Source organism: Nomascus leucogenys, chromosome 5, assembly GCF_006542625.1.
Source record: "Nomascus leucogenys isolate Asia chromosome 5, Asia_NLE_v1, whole genome shotgun sequence".
Lineage (NCBI taxonomy): Eukaryota > Metazoa > Chordata > Mammalia > Primates > Hylobatidae > Nomascus > Nomascus leucogenys.
The window spans coordinates 32,679,373-32,706,620 of NC_044385.1; the positions used below are offsets into that span (position 1 = coordinate 32,679,373).

A 27,248-nucleotide genomic window follows, 5' to 3' on the forward strand; every position below is an offset into this window, starting at 1 on the left:
CTTTCATTTGCCTGTGCAGGTAATTCAATAACAGACTAAATATACAGACTGTGCAGGTAATTCAATAAAGAGGAATACGCTGCATTTGGTTGATATTTGTGAAAGATCTCTCCTCTGTTTACCCATCATATTTAAAGATTTGTTTGCTCTGCTGAATGACCTTTGCTAAATTGTGAGAAAGCTGTCTTTCTTTGCTTTGTGTTTTTAACTTTGAAAAATTTTTTTAATTAAAAATGAGAGAATAAAATACTGGAAATCCACAGTTAATAGGTAAGGATGGAAACTTACACTTTAGAGCTTAGGAAGCTGATTGACTACTCAGAAGTGAATTTTAGAAGTGACTGAAGGTTTTCTGTATGTTCTCTTGCAATGTAGCCTATTCTATATAAAAGACCTTTAAAATGTGATGTTTACAGAGCAAATATCTCAACAAATTGCTTTCAGCAAGCATGGGCACACTAAAACACTTTTTATCATCTCAGTAGTCCCATTGTATTTATTGCAAGGAACTTGTCTGGATGTGTAATCTCTGTCTGTGAGAATACCCCCAGTACAAGACAGATCAGGGGCTAGAAAAGGAAAACTTGGGTGGTGGGAATGTTCTTTTGGAAACCCAAGTTCAATTTTTTCCCCTGAAAAAGCATGAGTCAGTGGAATAACTTGACTGTCATCCCTTTTCTCTGTAGCTTAACCCTCTCTTAAGAAGCCAGATGGTCTCTTAAGACCTATCTCAGGTTCCAGATTCCTTAAATGATTTGAAGAGTCACTGAGGTCATGCTGGAGACTCCTGCCCTGCCTTAGTGTCAAAAAGCCAGTGATCTCCGGATTCATTCTTTCTTCATAATGACTGTGTTAGTCTTCTTGCATGGCTATGAAGAAATACCTGAGACTCAGTAACTTACAAGAAAAGAGGTTGAATTGGCTCATGCTTCTGCAGGCTTTATAGGAAGCATGGCACCAGCATCTGCTCTGCTTCTGGTGAGGGCCTCAGGGAGCTTTCAATCATGGTGGAAGGTGAAGGAGGGGAGCAGGCGTCGCATATAGCAGGAGAGGAGGGGGCAAGAGAGTGAGCGGAGTCGGGCGAGGTGCCAGACTTTACAACAACTAGATCTCGGGAGAACTCAGTATCCTGAGGATAGCACCAAGCCAGAAGGGATCCACCCCTGTGACTTGAACACCTCTGACATCGGGGATTACAATTCAACATGTGATTTGGTGAGGACATATATTCAAACCGTATCAATGACAAACATTTATTTCACTTCCTGCCATGTATAAAGCTCCATATTATGATTATAGAAGGTTACAAAGCTGATGCCCACACAGGTCTTTCCCTTCAGGACTCTGACTGCAGAGGTGAGACACACATGAGAGTGATTGTAGGCTGAGAGACTCTGTGATACACCAGGAGCTGTAGAGACACGGCTTCATGGATTTTATAAGACCAAGGGAATTTCATATCAATTTCCCCTGGGGAAAAAAAGAACAATGGGCAACACTGGATGATATATACATGCTGTTGGCTAGAATAAGAAATCTTCTTCCCACTCAGGATGGGCTCTTCAGAGGACATTTAGTCTAAGATTCTCTCCTTTGTGCTTCAGGTGTCTGAGTTTGTGGGATAACCAGGTAGCAGTGGTTGGACTAAGAGAATGCATGATCCAGCATTCTACTCGGTCAGTTTTTCCATGGGATTGTCATAGCTTCATGTTAAACTCTATGCTTTGCCATCCCACCCCCCACCTTCATTTTTAACCTTTTAAAAGACTTTCTCTACAGTAGGTGGTCAAGTACTCAATTTCCTCTTTGCACAACTGCTTGGCCATGCTTCAAGCAAACCTAGCATACTCTGAAACTATGAGAAGAGTAGGAAGGGAACTTGTCCACACTTCCTGAGTGCTCACTAGAACTTTTTTCTCATTTACTTCTCACAAATAGGTAGGGTATGTATTAACTTCATAAGCGAGTAGACTGAGGCTAAAAGAGGGTAAGTACTTTGCCATTCATTCTGCCCCTCTCTGGTTAAAGCCAGTACTTGCACGAAAGTTTGTGCGTGTTCCTCTCCCGAATAGTAAACCTTAGTTCTTAGAACCCCTCAGCTCAACTTCAGTCAAGTGAGGGTTTTTCCCTCTCTTTAGTCTTTAGCTTTCAGTTTCCAGTTGCTTTACTGAGACAAAGACCCTAGAAGCTCAAGAGTTCAGAGTTTACTGCACTTTCCCTGTCATTCCCCTTGTACTTTGTATTCCAAATTACTTTCATCACAGAAGGGTGAAAGTCTAAGTCTTTAAAAAAAAAATAGATTTAGGGGGTTCAAGTGCAGTTTTTTGTTTTTTTTTTTGAGATGGAATTTTGCTCTTGCCACCCAGGCTGGAGTGCAGTGGCGTGATCTTGGTTCACTGAAACCTCCGTCTCCCAGGTTCAAGTGATTCTCCTGCCTCAGCCTCCCGAGTAGCTGGGATTACAGGCACCTGCCACCATGCCCGGCTAATTTATATATATATATATATATATATATTATATTTTTTTTTTTTTTTTTTTTTTAGTAGAGACGGGTTTCCGGGTTTCGCCGTGTTGGCCCGGTTGGTCACTCAAGTGCAGTTTTTTTTTTTTTTTGAGATGGAGTTTCACTCTTGTTGCCCAGGCTGGAGTGCAGTGGCATGATCTTGGCTCACTGCAACCTCTGCTTCCTGGGTTCAAGTGACTCTCCTGTCTCAGCCTCCCAAGTAGCTGGGATTACGGGCATCTGTCACCACACCCGGCTAATTTTTTGTATTTTTAGTAGAGATGGGGTTTTACCATATTGGCCAGGCTGGTCGTGAACTCCTGATCTCAAGTGATTCACTCACCCCGGCCTCCAGAAGTGTTGGGATAACAGGCCTGAGTCACCGTGCCTGGCCAAGTGCAGTGTTTTTACATGGCTATATTGCATAATGGTGAAGTCTGGGCTTTTAGTGTAACCATTACCCCAATAGTGTCCCAGGCTACTTTTTTTTATAAGATGCTCCTAGGAAAAAGAGGATTAGAAGATTGTTTTGAAATTAGAAAAAAATCACAGTATTGAAAAAAATCACAGTATTGAAAAAAATTAGGAGTCAGCATTGTTAGCTTTATGATCTATATTTTACTTAGAAATAGAGTCTTGCTTTATTGCCCAGCTGGAGTGCAGTGGCATGATTATAGCTCACTGCAGCCTCAAATTCCTGGGCTCAAGTGATCCTCCTGTCTCAGCCTCCTGAGTAGCTGAGACTACAGGTGCACAAAACCATGTCCAGCTGTTGTTTTTATTTTTATTTTGTAGGGTCAAAGTCTCGCTATTTTGCCCAGGCTTTTCTTGAATTCCTGGACTCAGGTGACCCTCCCACTTTGGCCTCCCATATATGTATAGTTTCTTTAATTTCTATAAATGGGTCTCAGCAAGAGTTGCAGCTTAATAGTATTTATTAGATACGTTCTTAAAGAATAGATCAATAAAACTATATATTAAGTGACTTACTTCTGTTTATTTTAAAAAATAGACTCGATTTTTGGGAGCATTTTTAGGTTCACAGCAAAATTGAAAGGAAGTCTTAAGGATTTCCCACAGATCCCCGCCTTTCCCCATGCTCCCCCATTATCACCATCCCCCACTAGAGTGGTTCCTTGGTTACCATTATTGAACCTAAATTACACATCTCTAGCACCCAAAGTCCATAGTTTCCATTAGGGTTCACTCTGACTTTTTATTTTTAATGGACCTTTCTCTTAAAAAAATAAAAAAAAAAACTTACAGTAAATAGAATGAGGGCTCTATACTTTTATCTCTTGAAAAACAGTTTTTATTAGGAAAATCTAAAGTGTCTAAACCTGTGACCTTTCTATGAGCATATGGCATTTAGTTCCAGGTTTTATAATGTATGTGTGATAAAATGAATATGATGGGGCCCCAGAGAGCCACATGGGGAAAGTTGGAAAGGTTCCAGGAGCCAGATTATTTAACAGAAAGGAGATGCTTAGAGTGGATTTCACATCAAGTCCATTTTATAGTGGATATTTTACTCCCTGCTCTAATAACAAAGCAGAGGTATTCCTATTGGGCATAAAATATAGCAGGGAGCTGAGTTATATTTGAAGTGGAACTCTACGCCTGTGTGGATGGTTAAAAGATGGAATTTTAACATATGTGCAATGGCTTTTTTGAGAGCTTAAAAGTAGTGGATAAATTCATACAGTATAAAAATGTTGAAATGAAAGGGACTAAGAGATATCCTTCTCTAATCCTATTGTTATATATAGATTAGTGTCAAGCAGATTGTTTACCTGGTATAATTTAGGTGTAGCCTTTCCTAAAGGTAAGAGATGTCTTAAATGAGTGCCTGAAAGTTCTTTCCAGAAGCCCAGCTCTGTGGCTATGCAAGTTCTGGGTGAAAATGTCATGAGCTTTTAATGTAGGTAAATGATGTGTGTGTTAGAGGTGAAAAAAATGTGTTTCTATCTCTGAGGGAGTTTAGTGTCAAAGTGTGCTGATATTTTTAACATAAGCTAGATTAGTATATTAAAATAAGCATCAATGGCTGTGGGAATTCAGACAGAAAAGATTACCTGTGATATTAAGGATCGGAGAAATCCATAGAAAGAGGCAGCATCATTTAAATTCAGCAGTGACTAAGTATGAGCATGTTTACTACCTGCATTGAGGATTGCCTTCTTTTTAACTTTCGATTATGAAAACTTTTAGGTATATAGAAAACCTAAAAGAACAGTAGAGAATCTGTATACTCACAGATTCAACAACTGTTAACATTTTGTATATTTGTTTTAACTTTGAATTTATAGATGTGCTTATGTGTGTATGGTGTATGTGTTGGTTTTTCTTTTCTTTTTTTTTTTTTTTTTTTTTTTTTTTTTGAGAGTTTTTGCTCTGTTGCTCAGGCTGGAGTGCAATAGCGCCATCTCAGCTCACTGCAACCTCTGCCTCCTGGGTTCAAGCGATTCTCCTGCCTCAGCCTCCCGAGTAGCTGGGATTACAGGCACACACCACCATGCCTGGCTAATTTTTGTATTTTTGGTAGAGACGGGCTTTCACCATGTTGGCCAGGCTGGTCTCAAACTCTTGACCTCAGGTGATCCACCCGCCTTGGCCTCCCAAAGTGCTAGGATTACAGGCGTGAGCCACCGCACCCAGCCGTATGTGTTGGTTTTTCTTTTTTTTTTTTTTTTTGAGACAGAGTGTCACTCTGTCGCCCAGGCTGGAGTGCAGTGGTGCAATCTCGGCTCACTGCAAGCTCCGCCTCCCGGGTTCACGCCATTCTCCTGCCTCAGCCTCTCCGAGTAGCTGGGACTACAGGCACCCGCCACCACGCCTGGCTAATTTTTTTGTATTTTTAGTAGAGACGGGGTTTCACCGTGGTCTCGATCTCCTGACCTCGTGATCCACCCGCCTCGGCCTCCCAAAGTGCTGGGATTAGAAGCGTGAGCCACCGCGCCCGGCCATGTGTTGGTTTTTCAAAAAACCATTGGTAAGTAAGTTACAGGCATCATGACTTTTTTACCCCTGATATATCCACTGGCATCTCTTAACACAATTCTATCTATTCTCCTAAATAACCACGATTCTATCAAAATCTGAAGAAAATTAATAAAAACACATTAATATCATCTAATTTCTGTTTTCTATTTCAAACTTCCCTAATTATCTGTATCTTTTACAGCTATTTTTTTTCACACCTGGATTTAGTCAGGGTTCACACACTACATTTTGTTTTCATAATTCCTGACTCTCTTTTATTCTACAGCAGCTTGTACTGCCTCCCCCTCCCCATGCCCAATTTTTGTTTCATGACATTGACTTTTAAAAGGATCAGACCAGTTTTCTTACATGTTATTGATACCGTATCTTGCAAGTATTTTTGTCAAGGGGAGATTTTAAAAGTCTTTTAGAAATCAAAATATGTATTTTCTAAGAGATATATTACCAGATTATCTGCTAGCCATGAATATAAAGCCATTGCTCCTGATACACCATTTTCAGTAGATAATGTACAAAATAATCTTTATTTACAAAAATAATATAAGGCAGCTGTAAGATGCTAGAACAATGTAGAAATATATAAGGTTAGAATTCTATTTAATATCAAGTAGCTCTGAGATAATAATTTTGCCGAACTTACATTCTTTCCTGTTTGTGTGCTTTTGTTTATCATAAAAATTGCAATCATCTATACATGTTGTTTAAAGTTTGCTTTTTATTTCACTAGTTATGCATTGCAAATGATGTCCCATAGAATATGTAGTAGAGATTGTTTTTGCTGGGATAAATGTGTACCAAGCCAGCCACATTCTTTCCTAGGTGTTTACAGTGAGACACACCCAAATGTAAAGTGCCTGGCTCAGAGTTGGAAATGTGGCTTGTACCCACAGAGCAAATATTTTTCTCTGTTTGAGGCTCTGTGGTTAATGCAGGAATTGAATCTTGGCCTCTTGTGTTCTGTGCTTTAATAAGTTGAGGGGAATTCATGAGTAGTAAACACCTAAGGGCTGTCTATTTGCATTTTGGCTTCCCCCTGCTGTTTTTCTTGGGGTTGGGGGTGGGTGGGTCATTTCATATTCTTTTCTGTACCTATCAAGAAATCAGATTGGCTTACCTTGGAGGTAAACATGATACTCTGCCAACATGAAGTGATTTAGAAATGTTAATATATTTTACCAAGCCAGAGTTTCTAGCATATGTATTTTAAGCCATCATAAAACATATACCTGTCATGTTAAGGAATGTGCCCACGGCAAGTATCAAAGACCTGCTGTGGGAGGCTGAGGAGTGTGTTTTGCTGTGTTGCAGGGTTATAACCTGACAACCTCCATGAGGCATGAGTACTGGCAGGGAGTGGTTTATAAATATTGAAGCCATTTTATTTATTACTTTAAGAATTCCTACAAGTAGTAGCTATTCCTATTTGTACATCCAAGTGTCTTGGGGCTCAGGGGGTAATCCTATGTCGGCAGATGGATGAAGAGTGTAAATCCTGAGTGGATCTGCCTGAGTTAGGGAATCAAGTTAACAAAACAATCAGATGAGCAAGAGATAGTCCGTTGGGCTTAATGGAGAACAGAACATTTGGACAGAAAAGCTTTCTGGACATTTCTGGCTTCTTTGAAAGACAAGTTTAATGAGCCTCCCAGCAATATTGCTGGCTCAGGGTGGAGCAATAAGGCCACTTTTGTTGTTATTTTATTCTTGTGTTGTCCATGGCAATAATGTCATCATTTTCATTTGGTGGGACATCAGGGTGTCAGTAAGTCTTGTTACTATAATAGTAAATTAAATTATCTGTGATTTGGTTACAGGACTTTTGCATCAAGATTTTGTAAAGGAACAAGATGATGGAAGGGTGGTTCCCCACATCTGTCTAAATATTTGTTAAAAAAAGGACAAAGAGTTGTGATTTTTAAGTGCTTTGAATAATTCATATCTTTCCATTAAAAAAAAAAAGGAAGTAGCTGGCCGGGTGCGTTGGCTCACGCTTGTAACCCCAGTACTTTGGGAGGCCAAGGCGGGTGGATCACATGAGTTCAGGAGTTCAAGACTAGCCTGGCCAATATGGTGAAACCCCGTCACTACTAAAAATAAAAATAAAAAAAATAGCCAGGTGTGGTGGCAGGTGCCTGTAATCCCAGCTACTTGGGAAGCTGAGGCAGGAGAATCTCTTGAACCTGGGAGGCGGATGTTGCACTGAGTCAAGATTGCACCACTGCACTCTAGCCTGGGCAACAAGGTGAGACTCCGTCTTCACGAAAAAAAAAAAAAAAGGAAGTAGCTGATTATATTAAATGCATATTCTAGCTGATTATATTAAATGCATATTCCCACCACTTTATCATTCATTCTAAGTAAATAATAAAACATAAGACATGAAAATAAAAGTAAATAATGTTAATAAACGTAAAGAGGCAGTGTTACAAAGAGTGAGGAGGAACAAGATCAAATTTTAAATTCAGTGAGGCACTTAAGTCATTAAACCTTACTTTTTTCATCTGTAAAATAGACACCATAGGGTTGTTCATGAAGTTGGAATGAGACAATATATTTAGAAATTTAAAAAACAAAACACCAGTGTTCAAGTTCCACTCCTAGTGGGCTTTTTAATTTATTTTTATTTTTTTATTTGAGACAGAATCTTACTCTGTTGCCCAAGCTGGAGTGCAGCCATGATCATGGGTCACTGCAGCCTTGGCCTCCCAGGCTCAAGAGATCCTCCCATCTCAGCCTCTCAAGTAGCTGGGACTACAGGCACACGCCATCATGCCTGGCTAATTTTTATTTATTTATTTATTTTTTTGGTAGAGACAGGGTCTCATTGTGTTGTTCAGGCTGGTCTTGGACTCCTGGGCTTAAGTAACCCTTCCGCCTCAACCTCCCAAAATGCTGGGATTATAGGCATGAGCAACCACGCCCAACCTCCTAGCACTTTCTTGAGTGGACAGTATTGCATAGTGAAAAAAGCATGTGAACTGAAGTTACCGACATTGGTTTAAATTCTGGCTTTGCCATTTACACTGTGCACCTGTGAATGAATTCTTTAATCTCTTTGAACCTTCATTTCTTCAACTGTAAAGTAGCTTTTATTGTATCACCCTTGTAAGATAAGGCATAGGGCATGGGCTCTGCCAAGACACTTAGGAGCTCCAGAACTTATCAAACTTGAATGTTGATCTGTTGGCGGCGGGAGGGGGCGCTGTGTGTGCTTCTGTGTGTGTGGAATATGGTACCATTGCCAGGTCCCTTCTGGAGCATGACCATGGCGTTTCTTTTGCATTTACAGCTGTCTTCCAGAGGGCCACACTGGGCATGGACACCCTTTTCCCTGCCTGGAGGAGCACAGGTGATAGTGTAATTTTCCAGTCACGAAACTGCTAAGGCCATCTCAGGGGCGTGTGCGCCAGGATAGGAGGGCGGCGTCCGAGGACCACATAGCCATGCCTTTTGGTCTGAAGCTCCGCCGGACACGGCGCTACAACGTCCTGAGCAAGAACTGCTTTGTTACACGGATTCGCCTGCTGGACAGCAATGTTATCGAGTGCACACTGTCGGTGGAAAGCACAGGACAAGAATGCCTGGAGGCTGTGGCCCAGAGGCTGGAGCTGCGAGAGGTAAGAGGGGTGTGTCTGTGTGCGCATGTGCGCGTGCATGCGTGTTGGGTATGTGAAGGAGAACTCACCAAAGGGACCAGCCATCTGTTTCTTGGCATCTGCCATGTTTTTTGGCCTAAGCGACGATGTGTTTATAAGAATCCTGTTATTCTTAGCACGGCTGTGATCTTATCCATCATTGGATGGGGAGACTTGTGCTGATGTGAACACCGCCTAGAGCTGCGTGGCGTGGCAGGTTTCCTTTTATTTCAGCTGGGGAAGAGGTTTTGGGGGAGTTGAAAATGAGAGACTCACCACCAAAGTCATTTTCTCTCTTTAAAACAATTGAGTGGGTAGCTGGTATTTTGGCATTCTGGCTGCACATTAAGGAGAAAAAACGCCCACATACGGATGCATGCAGCTGCCTTTTTTTTTTTTTTGGTTGTTTCTATATTTTCCTCTAAAAAAAAAAAAACAACCCACCAAATAAAGAGAAAAAGCATTTAGAGTGAGCATAACCAGTGAGGCTTTTTGTGGGAGCCTGTAAAACAGAGGTTTTGTTCCTTTTAAGATTCCTTACAGCCCTCGTTGCCTTCACGCTGTCTGTGAGATGGCTTTTAAGCAAAAGCAGGGCTGACCACTTAGAAAGTCATGCTATCACTCTTTAGAAGGGACTTTCAGAGCAGTATATTGTTTATGACAGCCAAGCCCTTCTTTTTTCAGTCATACAGACATTCAGGACAAGAGACTTTTGTGAGCAATCCACACTTCAGCATCTGTGTCTTGAGGGCTGTGTGACATATTGATCAGTGGGGAAGGTGGTATGGTTGAGTGGTTGCCAATACTGAATGACTGCAAGCCCCTGAGGCTGAGACATTCCTGAGGGCAAGGAGAAGCTGTGTGTAATTGTCCTAGGTCCCTGGGCTCTTGGAGAGTCCAAGTGACAGCATTGCCCAGGACCTTGATGACAGAAGAGGGGTGGAAATCACTGTTGGAAGTGATTGCATGTGGCCTTTCTCCACCTGCTTGCAAAGGAATGGGGGCCCAGGAGGGTCTTCCTCTCCCCTTTCCTGCTCTGAAAGTCCCTTCTAAAGACGTCTTCCACAGGCTGGCTGTTTTTCTCGGGGAAACTGTTTCACCTGAAATGCATCTGCCTCCTGCTGTTCTTGGTGTTTATACTTTGGTTTCAGTGATCAGGTATTCCTTTTAGGTATATTTTTCTGTGCAGGAGACTGTCTTGGACAATGGATATATGTATTAGTAGCTTGGTAACTGCCACAGTAGAATAAATGTGTGAAGTGTTCTCATCTTGTTGATTGGTAGCTGGCTCTCTTTTTCTCGTTGGTAACACATTAGGATACACACATTTAAACACACATTTGCATATATGCATGGGCATAAAGGAAAAACAAATACTGGTTGGGGAAGAGACTTGTCTAAGTCCTTATAGAAAACTAGTATTTTTACTTTTAAGTACTTCCAGTCACTCAAATTAGAGCAACTAATTATTCCTCATATGCATCGGGGGACAGTGTAGCATGTGGTTACAAGTATAGACATTGGAATCTTGGTCTTGGGTTCAGCTTACTCTTCTGTCATTTATTAGCTGGGTGACAATGGAAAAATTACTGAATCTTTTGAGGCATAGGTTTCCTACCTATAAAATGGGAATAATAATGCTTACTTCACAGGGCTGTTGTAAATATTAAAAGAGTTCCTGTATGGAAAATGTACAGTGTTGTGTTTAATAATTTATAATTGTTCAAATTTGAGAGTCTTAATAAACAACTAAAAAAAATTTTTTGTTAAAGAAAATATTGAACAACCATCTTGTCCAGGCACTTTTTTAGAACTTGGTGAAATGAAGATAAATCAGGTACAATTTTATCTTCAAGACATGCACAGAACAATAGGGGAGTCCAGCCTTTAAATAAACAGTTAATACCGAATGTGGTCCGAGCTAAAATAGAATGCAGGGGTAGGCCCAAAAGGCAATGGCTGTCCTTAGTGTTGTGCAGTGTGCAATCTAGCCCACTGAACACTGCAGTCTTGCTGGTGAGAGTGAAAGAGTTGATGGAGATGAACAAAGCCTTCAGTCTGAACCAAAACTTGAAGGATATGTATGAGTCCAACAGGTAGAAAAGAAGGCCATGTCATCTTTAGTGTGGGGGACTGGATTACCAAAGATCCAAGGATGTGAAACAGCAGCCAACATTTTGGGGGCTGAGAAGGCATCCCTCTGAATCACCAGGTCAAGCTAGAGTTTATAACAAATGGTGAGGGGTGTTTGGAGATGTGTATGGTAATAATGGCTTTCAAAAGACTGTTGGTTTTCTCAGTGAGAAGGCAAAAGTCAACCCTGGATCATCCCACAACTACCTTATCACAAAGAATAAAGCAGTGCATTGCCAAGTGTGTGCCGTAGTGTGATTGACATTCCATTGCTGAGGTGGGTTTTGCGTTTAATACTGACTTTATTTTGACACGTCCTAATGGGTGCATCCTCATTCGACCAAATCACTTTCTTTTTGAATTTTATGCTTTCCTTCCATGACAGATAACATTGAAGTTGTGCCCTTTTGCGAATCAATCCTCTAGATACTCCTGAATTAAAGGATCAGATAGAGTAATCTGATACTTTGTTCTTCTTTTGCACAAACACACCTTAAAGAAGAATGCATCCTCCACCCAAAAGCAGAAGTAAGAGGAGGTGAACACAGGGTCTGGGCTCCTCGTACCTTGAATTTGTATTTGGGTCATTTTTCAAATAGAGCCGATGCTGCTTTAAAGAAGAAGGTGACAACCAATCTAAGATACAACAAAAAGGTTAGTCTTTTTTGGGAGGGGTGTTGGGGCCTAACTCTATTGCACAAGATGGAGGGCAGTGGCATGATCATGGCTCATTCAGCCTCCACCTCCTGGCTCAAGTGATCTTCCTGCCTTGGTCTCCCAAAGTGCTGGGATTATAGGTGTGAGCCACACACCCAGCCAAAATATATTTAATTTTTTTTTTTTCCAGTTGAGACAGGATCTTGCTCTATTGCCCAGACTGGAGTGTAGTGGTATGATCATGACTCACTACAGCCTCAACCTCCTGGACTCAAGTGATCTTCCCACCTCAGCCTCCCAAGTAGCTGAGACTACAGGCACATGCCACCATGCCCAGCAAATTTTTAAATTTTTTGTACGGATGGAATCTCACTATATTGCCCAGGCTGGTCTCAAACTCCTGGGCTCAAGCGATCCTCCCACCTCAGCCTCCCAAAGTGCTGGGATTATAGATGTGAGACACTGTGCCCAGGGCAATATGTTTAGCCTTTATGAAGTCTTGGAAACCAGATTATGGTGGATATTTGGCTTTGCCATTAGAAGTAGTTTAGGTATATCATAAATTTTGTAATAGCTTTATATTAGGAAAGGATGTATGGTAGATTAAAATTTTTTAATTAAATTTTTTATTTACATTAATTGTTTTGCCACTAAATTTTATTAGATAATTTTTAATAGACTTTATTTTTATTTTTAAGACTTTGATTTCTTAGAGCAATTTTAGATTCACAGTAAAATTGAGAGGAAGGTACAGAGAATTTCCATACACTCCTGGCCCTGTGCATGTACATCCTCCTCCACTGTCAACATCACCCCCCGAGTGGTACATTTGTTATGATTATTGAACCTACATTGACACATCATTATCACCCAGAGTCCGAAGTTTACATTAGGGCTTACTTTTGGTGTTGTACATTCTATAGGTTTGGACAAGTATGATATGCTGCTATTTAACGTGGCATTCAGAAGGATCCAGGCCTGGTTCCTATTGTCAGCAGTTGTGCTCTGGGAAAGCTGAATGTGATAGGGTCCCTGCTCCCAGAAACCAGATAGGGCCTTTGCTCCTAGAGTTTAGAGAACAGGACAAACAAGAAACAAAGCAAAGGGAACGGCTTGTGCTGCGGTACAGAAACAGGAAAGAACATGGAATTTTCAGGGAAAGGCAGAATTCAGTTAGCACTGGTGTGTGTGTGTGTGTGTGTGTTAGAATTTTCAGGGAAAGGCAGAGTTCAGTTTGCACTGATTGTGTGTGTGTGTGTGTTAGAATTTTCAGGGAAAGGTAGAGTTCAGTCTGCACTGATTGTGTGTGTGTGTGTGTGTGTGTGTTAGAATTTTCAGGGAAAGGCAGAGTTCACTTTGCACTGATCTGTATGTGTGGAGGGGAATTTTCAGGGAAAGGCAGAGTTCAGCTTGCACTGATCTGTGTGTGTGTGTGGAGGGGAATTTTCAGGGAAAGGCAGGTTCAGTTTGTTTGCACTGATGTGTGTGTGTGTGTGTTGTGTATGTGTGTGTATGAAAGAGGTCATGGAAGGGAAGGAGGGTAGAGGAGGAAGGGGCAGGATGCAGTCTGCTTTTGAAGGGTTTTCTGTGTCTGCATAGGGAGTTTTAACTAGATCTGTAGGATAGTATTTCTAAAATAAGTCACAAAGGATAATTACCACCTTTTGATTGTATATACTCTGCTGAGCAGTTTCCATGTATCAGCTCATGTAGTTCTCATAACAAGTCTGTGATGCGTCCCTACTCTTGCTGTTCCTATCTTACACATGGGGAAGCTGCAGCATAGGGTGACCTGCCCGCAGTCACTGGGCTGGCAAGTTGTGAGGCCGGTTCAAACCCTGGCAGCTGACACCACTGTTCCAGTTCCCAGAGACGTGTAGTGGGGGAACAGGGAGTAGGGTAAAATGCTTTGGGAAACACTGTCTCCTCACTTCTATAGTAAAAGAAAGAAAACGGTGCTCCAGTAAGTGTTTCACAGTTATCTTAGCCTTCCAGAAAATACTCCTTTGAACTATGTGGGGAATAAAACATTGCTGTGAAGTTTAAGGTCATCAGGGGACTCCAAGGAGGAGCATGACATGGTTACCTTGCATGTTAGGTAAAGAACTCAGTAGTAGAAAAGAGTGGGGATCGGCCAGGCATGGTGGCTCACGCCTGTAATCCCAGCACTTTTGGAGGCTGAGGCAGGCGGATCACGAGGTCAGGAGATCGAGTCCATCCTGGCCAACATGGTGAAACCCCATCCCTACTAAAATAGAAAAATTAGTGGGTGTGGTGGCACATGCCTGTAATCCCAGCTATTCGGGAGGCTAAGGCAGGAGAATCGCTTGAACCAGGGAGTTGGAGGTTGTAGTGAACCAAGATTGCGCCACTGCACTCCAGCTTGGTGACAGAGTGAGATACCGTCTCAAAAAAAAAAAAAAGAAGAGAGTGGGGATCAGCTGGGCACAGTGGCTCAAGCCTGTAATCCCAGCACTTTGGGAGGCTGAAGCGGGCGGATCGCCTGAAGTCAGGAGTTCGAGACCAGCCTGGCCAACATAGTGAAACCCCATCTCTACTAAAAATACAGAAATTACCCGGGTGTGGTGGTGCATGCCTGTAATCCCAGCCACTCAGGAGGCTGAGGCAGGAGAATCGCTTGAATCTGGGAGGTGGAGGTTGCAGTGAGGCGAGATTGAGATCGTGCCACTGCATTGCAGCCTGGGTGACAGAGCGAGACTCTGTTTCAAAAAAACAAAAAAGAAAAGTGTGGGGATCAGAGGGGAGGAACAGAGATGCCGGTGGCACAACTGTAAACCTGGCAAGAGGTCATGAGATGAACTGCTTAGGAAAAGTGTGTTTTCGTTGTTTTAAAGATGAGGAAAAAATCAGGGATAAGTTGCTGCTTGGGAGTTCTATTAACAAAGACATTCCAGAGATATAGGAAGCTCAGAAAATCAGAATTCTGATAATGTCATTATAATATGTCTGGATCAGTGGGTTTAACCCTTTTCTCCAAATCTCTGGTGGAACATGGATGTGTAAATGGAGCTGGGCCTTTTATAGAGGAGATAGGATATCTGGGGCCCTATCTCAGTTTGAAAATAGCTAGCCTAGGTTAAGGGAAAAAGGAAAAAGAGCTAAAACAATGGTGCCTTATGACTAATTCTCACGGTTTAAAAAAGAAGTACATGGAAACACAGCAGAGTTTAGTGGCTAGGAATGTCAGCTTGGACCAAACTGCCTGAGTTTGAATCCTGGTTCTGCCATTTACTAGCTGTGTAACCTTAAATAGCTACTGAAGTACCCAGTGCCTCAGTTTTCTCATCTGTAAAATGGAAATGGTAATAGTAGCCACCTCTACACATTGTTGGGAGGATTCAAATAGTTTTTCATAGTTGCCACAGTATCACACTGCCTGGCATAGGAAGCACTCAATATGGCTGCCTTGTTTGTAAGACACCACACAAGCCATCCAGCCTCTGCCATGACACTTCCAGAGACTGGGCTGTCACCCTCTTGTAAGTCTGCTTGTTCCATTTGTAGATGACTTTAATTATTAGAAACTGGGGCCAGGCATGGTAGCTCACAACTATAGTCCTAACACTGGGAGGCCAAGATGGAGGGTCACATGAGCTCAGGGGTTCAAGACCAGCCTGAGCAACATAGTGAGATCCATCTCTACAAAAAAATAAAAAATTAGCCAGGCATGGTGATGCATGCCCTGTAGTCCCAGCTACTTGGGAGTCTGAGGCAGGAGGATCCTTTGAGCTTGGGAGAACAAGGCTGCAGTGAGCTATTAACATACCACTGCACTCCAGCCTGGGTGACAGAGCGAATCTCTCTCTCTCTCTTTCTCTCTCTCTAGATATAGATATAGATATAGATGAAACTGTGATCTTATATTGGGTTAAAATAGCAAAGTCTTTCAGTTCCTCGAACAGTATTAGCTTAATATCAGTCCTAGAATGTAATGGCACCGGCATCTCCATTTTCTAGGTATAGAGATTGTAGGTGAACTATTCGCCAGTCTTAACTTGTACCTCTTCATCTTTCTGTGTATTCTAGGTGAGTTGTACAGTCTCAGAAGAGTGGTTTTTCTTGGCTGTGGGACTTGCTTCTTGGGTCTGTGTTACTCTGCAGTTTCTTTTCCTGTACTTTTATAAAGAGATTGGCTAGGAAAATGAAGAGGGTGCAGTTGTTAATTATAGATGTGTCAGTTATAGAAATCTCAGACCTACCCAGAGTAGAGGTTGATTACACACAAGTTCTTTTCTACCGTTATCCAACTGATGTACAGTGGCTTATTTTCCAAAGCCGTTGGAATGTAATTGCATGAAGTGCTATTTCAGAGTCTGCTTATGGTCATCTTTTGAAGTATTTTCCATGCCTCAGTGAAACTGTTCGTGCTTGTATAATATGTAATTCATATGTTTTACGTGGAAGCACACCAACTGTTTCTTAATTTACAGCTGAAATACTGGGTAGAGATAGGCAACCTATTACAACTTAATGCAAGGTATTTTAAACTTTTGCTTCTGGATGAGTAACTCTTCAAAATGCTTGAGATAAGATTATGGCTTTAATCCTTGGTAATCGCCAAGACTGCATCTAAACCTCTTAAAAATAGCATTAAAGTCTGTGCCATTGTCACAAAACTGGAAAAACAAAACCTTCAAAAAATATTTCCCTTTTAATAGCTAATGTAGGGGATTATACCATCTCTTTACAAATAAATGAACAAACAAATCAAAACCATACCAAACTATTTTTTAATAGATTTTCTTTCTTTAGAGCACAGCAAGATTGAGCAGGAGGTACAGAGAGTTCTCATATGCCCCCTGCCCCCAAAACTACGTTTAAGGGCCCTTATTCCCTAGAATCTTTCCATAATACCAAAAGATGGACATTTTGACACTGTAGTATCCACACACCAATCTGCCACTGAAGAAACTAGCCGATTTTTTAGTATATGCTTAAATGTATGTTTCCTGTGTTAAAATGCAATACCCCAAACCAAATAAATGAGGAAGCTGCTCAGATAAAAATGACATTTTAGTATGGCTTTCCCTACTTGGTTTCATCGTAGTGCGTTTTTTCTAAGTGGTTCGGAGGTGTGGTTCCTGTTTCTGAGGACTGGCTCTTCTGTCTTCTTTTCTCATCATTGCAGTAAACTTATTGCAGAACTCATGGCACCAGAGCTGTGTGTTCTAGTTTTCTTAAGTAAACTAGAGCAATAAAATGGGATTCATACCTCACCCAGAGGAGGTATCATGAGGATTAAATGAGTCCGGCTTACTTTTGGTGCCTGAGATATAAACAGAACAAATATTTCAGGCATTTACTCAGGTAATATGATGGGATCCTCTTGGTGTCATGGAGAAGGTGGTTTCTATTTGCAATCATCCACCATGCTTTCTTCAACCATGTGGCAATGTTTAGCAGCTAAGCTCAGCGTTCAAAATTGAGCTAGAGTTTAAATTGGCAAGTCAACCACAAACCATCCTGGTGGGGTCTCAGCTGGGCTTGACAGGATTAGTAGTTCCTTGGATAATACACAGAAAGTTGACTGGTGCACATGCTAGTTGAAATGAGAGCCTAGGCTCTGATTCCATTTCCTGTGAGGCACTGTGTAGACGTGGAAGAATAAACATATGCTGTATTGTACTTTCAAGGCAGGGTCTTTCTACTCCAGAGCAGGAAAATAGCTAGAGGAAGAACGGGAGGAGTAGGGTGGGAATGGAAAAGGTTACTTTGGGCATAGCTTCAAAAATCAGGGTGGGGATGGGGATCTCATAAATGGACTTTTCTTCCTGCTAGAGAACTGAATTTGACAGTTCTAAAGTTAGGACATTCTGGCTGTGAGTAGGTACAAACTCTGTCCTCCAGATTACCTGCCTCCCCCAATTCTGCCCCGCACTGGACACCCCATTTCTTCAGTAGTTATGTAATTATTTCACTGGATAATTACTTGGTGAGTCACCCTGAAATATTGTGTCCTCTGGAAGGTGCTGTACAACAGCAGTGATAAATTTATGCCATGAATTAGGTTTTTCTATTAGAAGTGGTTTACTTTATTATTTAGAGCTCTGGCTCAAGATTATTGCCTTACCATCATTTCTCTTGTACCTCATCATCCTCCTCAACATATCCATATGTGTGTATGCACAGCAGTGTGTGTATGTGCAGCTGTAGTGTGCATTTTGTGTGTGTCGTATGTGTGCACATACATGTTCATGTGTGTATACTCCATGGAATATTCTTTCTCTGAGGGTTTTCTGGGGTGGAGGTCAGGTCTGGTTTAATGATCTGGATGGATGAGAATGAGAAAAGGAAATTTAAAATAGCTTTCAAGGCATATAAGCAATAAAAATTTTAACCGTTTTTTAAAATCGATTGTAGAACATTTATGCAGTTACTGTGGCCCTCTATAATTTGAATATTACTAATTTGAATAAAGTGTGGACCATAAAAATATCTCCCAAATGTCAAAACTACTTTTAGTGAAAGATGATAAATCATGCTTAGCCTGTTAAGCAATTGTGAAGCTTGCCCTCTGTTTCTCCACTCATGCTTATAAAAGGGCTCTTTTCCAACTTTAATAATTGCTGCATAGCACGTTAATTACATACATTACATTATTTATTATATGGAGACTCCTCACTCCTAGGCATCCAAAATACCGTGGAATACCCTCATACAGCCCTGTGTTCCATACAGGAATTCAGTATAATGCAGAACTACTTTGAACCCTTTTCAGATAAGTTTCTTGAATTGAATACCCAAATGACTTCATGTTAAGGTTAGCTTAAGCCTACATCATAGATCTCAGAGGACAGCATCAGAGTGATGCTCCAGTGTCCCATTATCATCTATCATGAGATCCTCAAAATCTTAGTGGAGGTATAGCTTTGTGATTTTTTTTCTTACATCTTTTAAATATTTATGTTATTTGTAGATGTTCCAGCTTCTATCTTTGCCTGCTTTTTCTCATTGACTCCCAGATAACCTCTGTTTCCTAATTCTCTGGTTCACAGAGATGTCAGTAGTGCTGATGAAAAACATTCATGAGGTTTACCTGCTTTCATTTACTGATGATGGTGGTGGTGGTGGTAACAGTGGTAACAGGAGTAGTAGTTGTGCAGCCGCAGCAGCAATAGAAGGTACCACTTATGAACTAGTTACTTACCATGTGCCATGCAGGTGATCGACAGGCATTATCTCATTTACACCTCTCAGAGCCTGTGGGCAAAAGTTGTAACCATCATCCCCATCTTATAGAGGAGAAAACTCTGAGAGTCTAGAAGGCTCAATGACTTGTGTAAAGTTACTGAGACAGTGAGTGCAAAAGATAGGAGATGGACTGACTTCAAAGTCTGTTTTCTTTCTATTCAGCCACATTTCATTTCCTCTATGTCATCACTCAGGTTGAAACAACTAATGGACTTATTGGAGCTAGGAAATGAATAATAGGGTCAGAATTCATCCAAGTAAGTTTGTCTAAGTTGATAGGAATATAACCTTGGCTCTGGTTGGCATTTTGTTGCTCAAGAAATGCATAGATTTCTGATGTGAACTTGTCCTTTGGAACATCATGGGGGAAAGCTGATCAAATCATTACCCCCATCTCAAAGTAAATCCATGTAAAATATATTTAAAGCATCTGGGTCTGCAGCTTTATGTAGGCAAGGGCACGTCTGGTTTTCTAGTAAAGTCAGAGTCAAAGTCTCATGAGAGATTTGGTGGGGTCGTGGCAGGGATTGATATGTGGTAATGTTGGGGGGGCAGCCAGCTGGAGTGGGAACATCGGCATAAGAATGCCTTTGGAAATTAAACACTGTAATGAAAACATTCTTTTGAAGGCAGATTTCCAGGTGTGCTGTAAACCATTCTAGGCTATAATTGAAATGTAAAAGAATCTTCAAAAGCAGTGATCTATTTTTTGGTGGTTGTTGTGCTAATCCTGAAATCCTAGCATGAATTAATATAAAAGATGGGATTGGGTGCATAAAAGTACCTGTTTTAATCATTTAGCATGTTGTTCAAAACTAAACTGGTTTAGGCTTCGAGTCTAAGGGCGAAAACCTCACTTTCATCTAACAAATCCCACCATAATCTGCCAAGAACAGCCACCAGGGGCTCCTGCAGCAGCTGTGAAGAGGCGATCCTTCCTCTCTCAAAGCTTGATATGGGGAGAGATTTGCTGCAGTTCGTGTATAATAAAGTGGAAGAGGATGATACTTTTTAAAGCACACGAAAAGAGTGAATAAATTCTCCGTTATAATCTGGTACTGCATGAAAATATTCTACAGTGCAGAAGCTTTCAGTTGGCAGGCAGTTTTGTCTTAGGAATTGAGTAATAAGTTACGTTGCAGCAGGTGCAAGAGTGGTGTTGGTCTTTGCCAGTGTGCTCCATGTGAGATCATGAAGCATGCAGAAGGCACACAGAAAAGGCAGTCTTCAGGTATCAGGGGAAAAGTCAGCACTGTCCCTTCCCTGCGCGACTCCACTTATCTCACATGGGCGCATTGGTATCTACAAGCACAAACAGTAGTAATGAGTAGGGATACTGCATCTGGATACTCTATGTACATTACAGTAGTGTGTGGTTGTGGTTTCTTTTAATTAGTCCCAAAGTTAGATGTCAAAGCTGGATCTTGTATATGGGCTGGGGAACCCAGGGTGGGATGCAGCATGCTGGAGTCTTGTTTCTTGTGTGGCCTTGGGATGCTTGTGGTGAGCACGAACTGATCCTATTTTACCCTTTTATCTAGACGCACTACTTTGGCCTTTGGTTTCTCAGCAAGAGCCAGCAAGCACGATGGGTGGAGCTGGAGAAACCTCTGAAGAAACATCTGGACAAATTCGCTAATGAGCCTCTGCTTTTCTTTGGAGTCATGTTCTATGTGCCAAATGTGTCATGGCTTCAGCAAGAGGCCACAAGGTAGGTGCATTTTCCCCCTGTGTGCCATATAAGGGTGTTGACTAACTGTGAAGCTTCCAATGAAGTAGATGAGCTGGTTGATTTAGGGGTGTGTGGGTGTGGGTGCGGGTGTGTGGCGGGGGAGAGGGTAAAATAATTGGGGGTTGTTTACTCATTGCTTTGCAGCTGTAGAGTTTTGGTTGAATCCATGTAGCTAACCCCAGCAGTTTTCTGTAATGCTGGTAAGGCAGTAGGGATCCTGAGCCAGGCAGAATTTCGTCTCTAGCAGCATGGAAATATTCATCGGAGACTGTGAGTAAAATAGGCATGCAAGAATTTAATAAAAAATTAATGACCTGGCCAGGCGTAGTGGCTCATACCTGTAATATCAACACTTTGGGAAGCTGAGGTGGGAGGAGAGCTTGAGACCAAGAGTTCGAGACCAGCCTGGGCAGCATAGCAAGACCCTGTCTCTACAAAAAGAAAAAAATGTAAAAACGAGCTAGGCATGGTGTCTTGTGCTTTTAGTTCCAGCTCCTCGGGACACTGAGGTTGGAAGATCACTTGAGCCCAGAAGTTCAAGGCTGCAGTGAGCCGTGATCATGCCACTGTACTCCAGCCTGGGCAACAGACTGAGACCCTGTCTCAAAAACAAAAACAAAAACCTAATTCTGTTTTGTCCACCCTTTTCCTAAAAATATCCCCAAACAAAATGTAGTATCAGACTTCGAATTTGAAGATTGGAAAGGTAACTAAAAGTGGGAGTAAAGTTAAGGAGGAAAATGTTGCGAGAGCAAGAGTTTTGATGATTGTCCCTACTAAATAAGAGGAGACAAGAAGCCAGCAGTAGAAGAGGAGAACCAGGTATTGGTCCCACCCAGCTACTCAGTGTCTGCTTTAGCTCAGAGAAACCATGTGCTGCCTTTGAAACGATGTTTTCCCCTCTCATCTGTAAAGTGAGGGATTTGCGTAAGTTCATAAAGCACGTTCAGTGAATGGAATAAGTGCATTTTTTTGGTGTTGGTATAGTTCATTTATTGGTGAGAGTTTTCCATTAAAATACCTAGGAAGTCTCCTCATCAAATGGATATTTCTGGTAGGAAAAGGAATCACATAAACCCTTTACTTTTTGCCTTTTACCCAGACCTTGTCATTCTGAATGCTTGGGAAGCAATGCGGGGACATGCTTTGAAGAAGGAAGAGTATTCTACCTGACTTTTGTGTAGTTTTTAGATTTTAAATTTCTGATATAAGGATGCTCTTGAAATTTTTAAGTATATTTTAAGGCAATGATCTGCTTGCTTGCTTTTTTTTTTTTTTTTTTTTTTTTAATTTGAAACGGAGTCTTGCTCTGTTACCCAGGCTGGAGTGCAGTGGCATGATCTTGGCTTACTGCAGCTTCCACCTCTCAGGTTCAAGCGATTCTCGTGCATCAGCCTCCCGAGTGGCTGGGATTATAGGCACCTGCCACCACGGCTGGCTAATTTTTGTATTTGTAGTAGAGACGGGGTTTCACCATGTTGGCCAGGCTGGTCTCGAACTCCTGACCTCAAATGATCTGTCCGCCTTGGCCTTCCAAAGTGCTAGGATGACAGGCGTAAGCCACTGTGCCCGGCCTCTGCTTGCTTTCTTTAATTTGGCTTTTATTTATTTATTTATTTATTTATTTATTTATTTATTTTGAGACAGAGTCTTGCTCTGTCACTTACACTGGAGTGCAGTGGCACAATCATAGTTCACTGCAGCCACAAACTGCTGGGCTTCCGCAATCCTCCTGCGTCAGCCTCCTGAGTAGCTGGGACTACAGGCATGTGCCACCAAACCTGGCTAAATTTTCTTCTAATTTTGTAGAGATGAAGTCTTGCTGTATTTCCCAGGCTGATCTTGAACACCTGATCTCAGGTGATCCTTCTACCTTGGCCTCCCAAAGTGCTTATTTTTTTCAGTTTCGTTCTTTCCTTTTTTTTAATATTTTTATTTTTAAATCAAAAGCTATTGTAAATAGATGGCATAATTGCAAACAGAGGCCATGAGTTAGCTTACAGCCTGATCCAAAAAACCTAGTGTTCAGTCTTTCATGTGATAGACATTTAAAGCACTCTGTTGCATACCATTATTCCCTGTTTTCAAGTTGATTCACATATCCAAGTTCTTCCTGTACAAGAAATTATTAACTCCTCAAAATGTGATGATTTCCATTGGGTTTTGAATCCTCCTTGAGTACTTTACACGGTGCTAGGAACACAGCATTAAGTTAATAAATACTTGCTGATTCTTGGCTCTCGGCCATTAAGTGCAAGATAATGAGTGATGAGGGTGAAACATGGGCTAGAAATTAGTGCATATTGAAAAAAGTTCTATGTGTAAGAAAAATGAAGTATTGTTACTCTAGACAGACCTATCCTGTAAGACCTATTGGTGAGAAAGAGCAGTTGAAATAAAGAGGGACTCAGAAGTTATGCTTTATGAAGTTAAAAGAAAAAGGTTGTTTAAGCTCAGAAAGATTAAGTCTTACAAGGGCACAGTAGTAGCTGCCTTTAGATATTTACAGACTCTTGTAGGAGGGGGAATTCTTTGTCAGCTCTGGAGCACAAAATTAGGGTCTAAGTAAGTGAAGTCCAAGGAGCCAAAGAACTTTGACTATTTGGCTCAATGTAGGAATACAGTTTCTAATAACTAAGCCATCTAAAAATGGAACAAGACTTACAAAAGGATGAGAGCACTGGTCTCTGTGAATTTTGTCACATGGACCAGGTAGCCCATGTGGTATCCTGTAGAGGGAGCCACCATATTGGGTAGGATGTTGGAATAGATCAGTGATTCTCAAAAGACCAGGGCCTGCTATATCATAGTTACTTGGAGCACTTATTATAAATATGATTCTAGAGCTGTACCAGAAGTCTGGTTGTAATGTCTGGAGCTGAGAATCAAGAGGATGTCATTGTTTAAAATGAATAGGCCAGGCAGTGTCTGACACACGGTGGCTCACGCCTGTAATCCCAGCACTTTGGGAGACCAAGGCGGGTGGATCACGAGGTCAGAAGATCGAGACCATCCTGGCTAACACGGTGAAACCTTGTCTCTACTAAAAATACAAAAAATTAGCCGGGCGTGGTGGCGGGTGCCTGTGGTCCCAGCTACTCTGGAGGCTGAGGCAGGAGAATGGCGTGAACCTGGGAGGTGGAGCTTTCAGTGAGCCGAGATCGAGCCACTGCACTCCAGCCTGGGCGACAGAGCGAGATTCCATCTCAAAAAAAAAAAAAAAAAAAAAAAAAGAATAGTACTCCTCTGGTGTTTCTGACACTCACCCAGCCTCAGGAATCAATGAATCAGTTAACCTCTAAAACTCTTTACAGTTTTAGATTTTCCAAGGAAGTAAACTTAATGCTGCATTGTTTGACTGTCAATATTTGCATTCATAGACTAAAACAAAAGGTATTTAAATTTCAAAGAGGGAGGTATAGAGTAAAAAGTTTTGGTAGTGGTGGTTATTAACTGTGGGATTTAGGAAGGACTTTTCTTTTTTCTTTAGAATTTCTTTTTGCTTAGTTAGCCTGGTTTATTTCAGATGAAGGTTAATAAGGAGGGAAAGAAGTGTTTTCCAACACAGGATTTTGAAGCAAACTGTGTTGCTGACATTTGATCAGAAAAACTAACAAAAAATTTTAAACTTTGAAAGGTATTTTTAGATTTAAGCACTGGAACTAAATTATGTAGATTTCAGGTCTAACCAACTCTTTATGGCAAAGAATGTTGAAAGTTAGGAGTTGGATTAGCATGCAACATTTTGTCTGTGCGTGAGTATGTGTGTATGTTTGCAGCACTGCAGAAATTTTTATTGCCCCCAAGGGGCCCTAAAACTGGAATGTGCCAAGGGGTGTCAGAGTGAGTAAAAGATTTAAGCTGGGAATATGGAGGAACATGAGAAAAAAAAATGTAAGAAATAAAAGAAAAGTTGTTAGGAAGAAAAGAAAAAAGGAATTACATATATTTGGGAAGGTTGAGGGCCACCAACAACAATCAGGTGTGATTCAGCAAGACATGCCATGGGTTGTAGGCTTATGATAAAGGAGATCTGGTTTGGACAGAATAACATTTTTAAATGCTTGAGTTTTCTCAGTGCGGTGTTGGAGATGGACAGATGTGCTGAACACAAGGTGAAAAATGCTGCAGTCCTTAAGAGCCTTTGGGAATCTCAGCCTTCTTGGGAGGTTTTAGCAGCATCTGAGGTCCGAACTGAATATTGAAACTGCCTTCCAGGCAGCTCAGCCAAGGGGAAGCAGTGGTGGTGGGGCAGGATTCCAGAGGAATGTTTCACAGAAGGCCCCAACAACATTCATTAGGAGCGGGTTAATGACTAACTCTCCAGTCATCCGCTGTTATCCCAGTTACCAGGCATCTCAGGTGGAGATGGGCTTTGGCATCTCTGAGAGCACCTGGGATCTGCAGTGTCTGACACAAAACAGTTAGTCTTTGTGATGCCCTGCAGAGTAAGATATTTGCATAGATTAGAAATAGAAATCTGTCTTTCATTTGCGGGCAACCCGTTGGAGGAGGCAACCATTCAGCCATCTGTGCTGAAAAAATAAGCCTTTGTCTGGAGCCAACCAAACTTGTTTTCACCCAACACATGTTTGCAATGGTTTGGCTACTTCTGTTTGAGAACAGGTTCTATAGCATTAGTCATTACCAGCCATCTCTTCTCTCTGAACAAGGACAAAGAGTCTAGATTAATACTCTGGTTGGTTTTTCCATTTTTTTTTTCTGTGTGTATGAACCCATATATATATCAAGACACATAGGAGTCAAAGGAAGGTATATTTAAAAGCTGTTTATTTAATTTATTGTCCCCAGAGAATCACACCCATGGATATTTTTAGGTCAATAGTATATTCAGAACAACACAACAAAAATTTGAGAATGACATTGATTGCAAATTGTTTAATAAAGTGATTGGCTTTATTAAAATTATCAAGTCCAAATTGGTTTAAATTAGAAAATTAGGAAGCACTGCACTTTTTGACATTAATTTGACATACTGTGTCTCATCTGCTAGATATGGCTTTTGAGGGGCAAGTCCCTCCATAAGTGAGGGAAACCTGCCAAGACACTATGATTGTGTTGGATAAGAAATGGATAACTCAGGCCCTACTTTAAGGTGTTAATTGAATGAGAAAACAAAATATATTAAAAGGAAAATACACACAGGGCTACAAATAAAAGGAAAAAAGAAGAAATCCCTTGATATTGTTATAGAAGTGTTAAAAGAAAATAGTGAAAAAAAAGACACACTCTAGTAGACAGATGGGGGATGAGTCATGAAACCATAGGATTTAAAGAGATTAAGAACCACCGAGTTTGTTAACCCCACTCCAAACTGTAAGATTTATTACCTTGGGGCTTTGAAAATGTTAGTTTTCCCCTTTTGGTTAAAATGACTCAAGGGATGGGACCACTGTAATTTTTTCCATTTTGCTTTGCGTCTCAGATTCCTTTTTGCCAGCTTTTCTGTCCAGCAAAGGGGCTCTTGAGCAGTTCATCTTCCCCAGCATGTTCTCCTGACTCAAAGGAAAGATTTTTGTAATGTGTTTTAATGATTTGCGTAGCAACAGGCTCATTATAAACACATGGTTTTCACATTTTTCTGGACACGGAAAGAAAAAAGATGGCTTCTGAGAGGTGGATAAATTCTTACTCAAACAGAAGGATACTTAATAATAGCAAGGGGAAGCCAGAAAATTGCTGGCCAAGATCACTGCTTTTAGTTTAGGTCTGGGGTTTTTCCAAGTCTTCCTCAAGCAAGGAAGTCCCTCTTTAATTTCTTCCCTCTTTAATTTCTTCAATACTAAGGAGAAAACTTTTAAAAGAAAACTTAATTTTTTGAAGAGTGTATTTAGGCTACAAACTTCTAAGTTGCTGAGTGCATGCATGGTTTCTAAAATTTTTAATTTTGTGTAGTTTTTTTTTTTTTTTTAACCAAAACATGTTTGTCTTTGCATTACTCACTGTTGAATGTTATGGTTGCACAGTGCACAGGAGCTTCTAATTGTCCTAATGAGGTCAGATAACATTTCCTACTTTTCCAGGACATCTTAGTAGCCTGCCTGTTTGGGTGGGGCTGTCCACCCTGTTAATGGTGAGCACTCTACAGAATTGACAGAGTGAAACTACTGCTGTAGCCAGCCCAGTCATTCCATTTGCCAAGGAAGATTTTAGTACACTCTCATACATCTGGCAGAGACATCAGGTCCACAGGACCTGTTCCAAGTACCCTCTATCTGGTGGGTGCTATGTCTGTTTTCGGTGCTTCTCAGCAGCTATGGGTATCCCCTACTCTTAGGATCAGTGATCTATTGTACATCTCCCAGTTCTTCCAAAGTCCTGGGTATTCTAGTCAGCCAGGTAAAACTGCCTA

At 41.2% G+C, this 27,248-nt stretch overlaps 1 protein-coding gene across 1 annotated transcript in view; it reads left to right on the forward strand.

Annotated features, from left to right (window-relative positions):
- The window catches only part of PTPN14 (protein tyrosine phosphatase non-receptor type 14), a 205,272-nt gene that overhangs the window by 78,603 nt on the left and 99,421 nt on the right, over window positions 1–27,248 (forward strand). Inside the window, exons 2-3 of the mRNA XM_030812879.1 lie at window positions 8,796–9,123; window positions 20,685–20,854. Coding sequence (XP_030668739.1) covers window positions 8,950–9,123; window positions 20,685–20,854 — 344 coding nt within the window. The 5' untranslated portion in view covers window positions 8,796–8,949. The remainder of the gene's footprint in view (window positions 1–8,795; window positions 9,124–20,684; window positions 20,855–27,248) is intronic.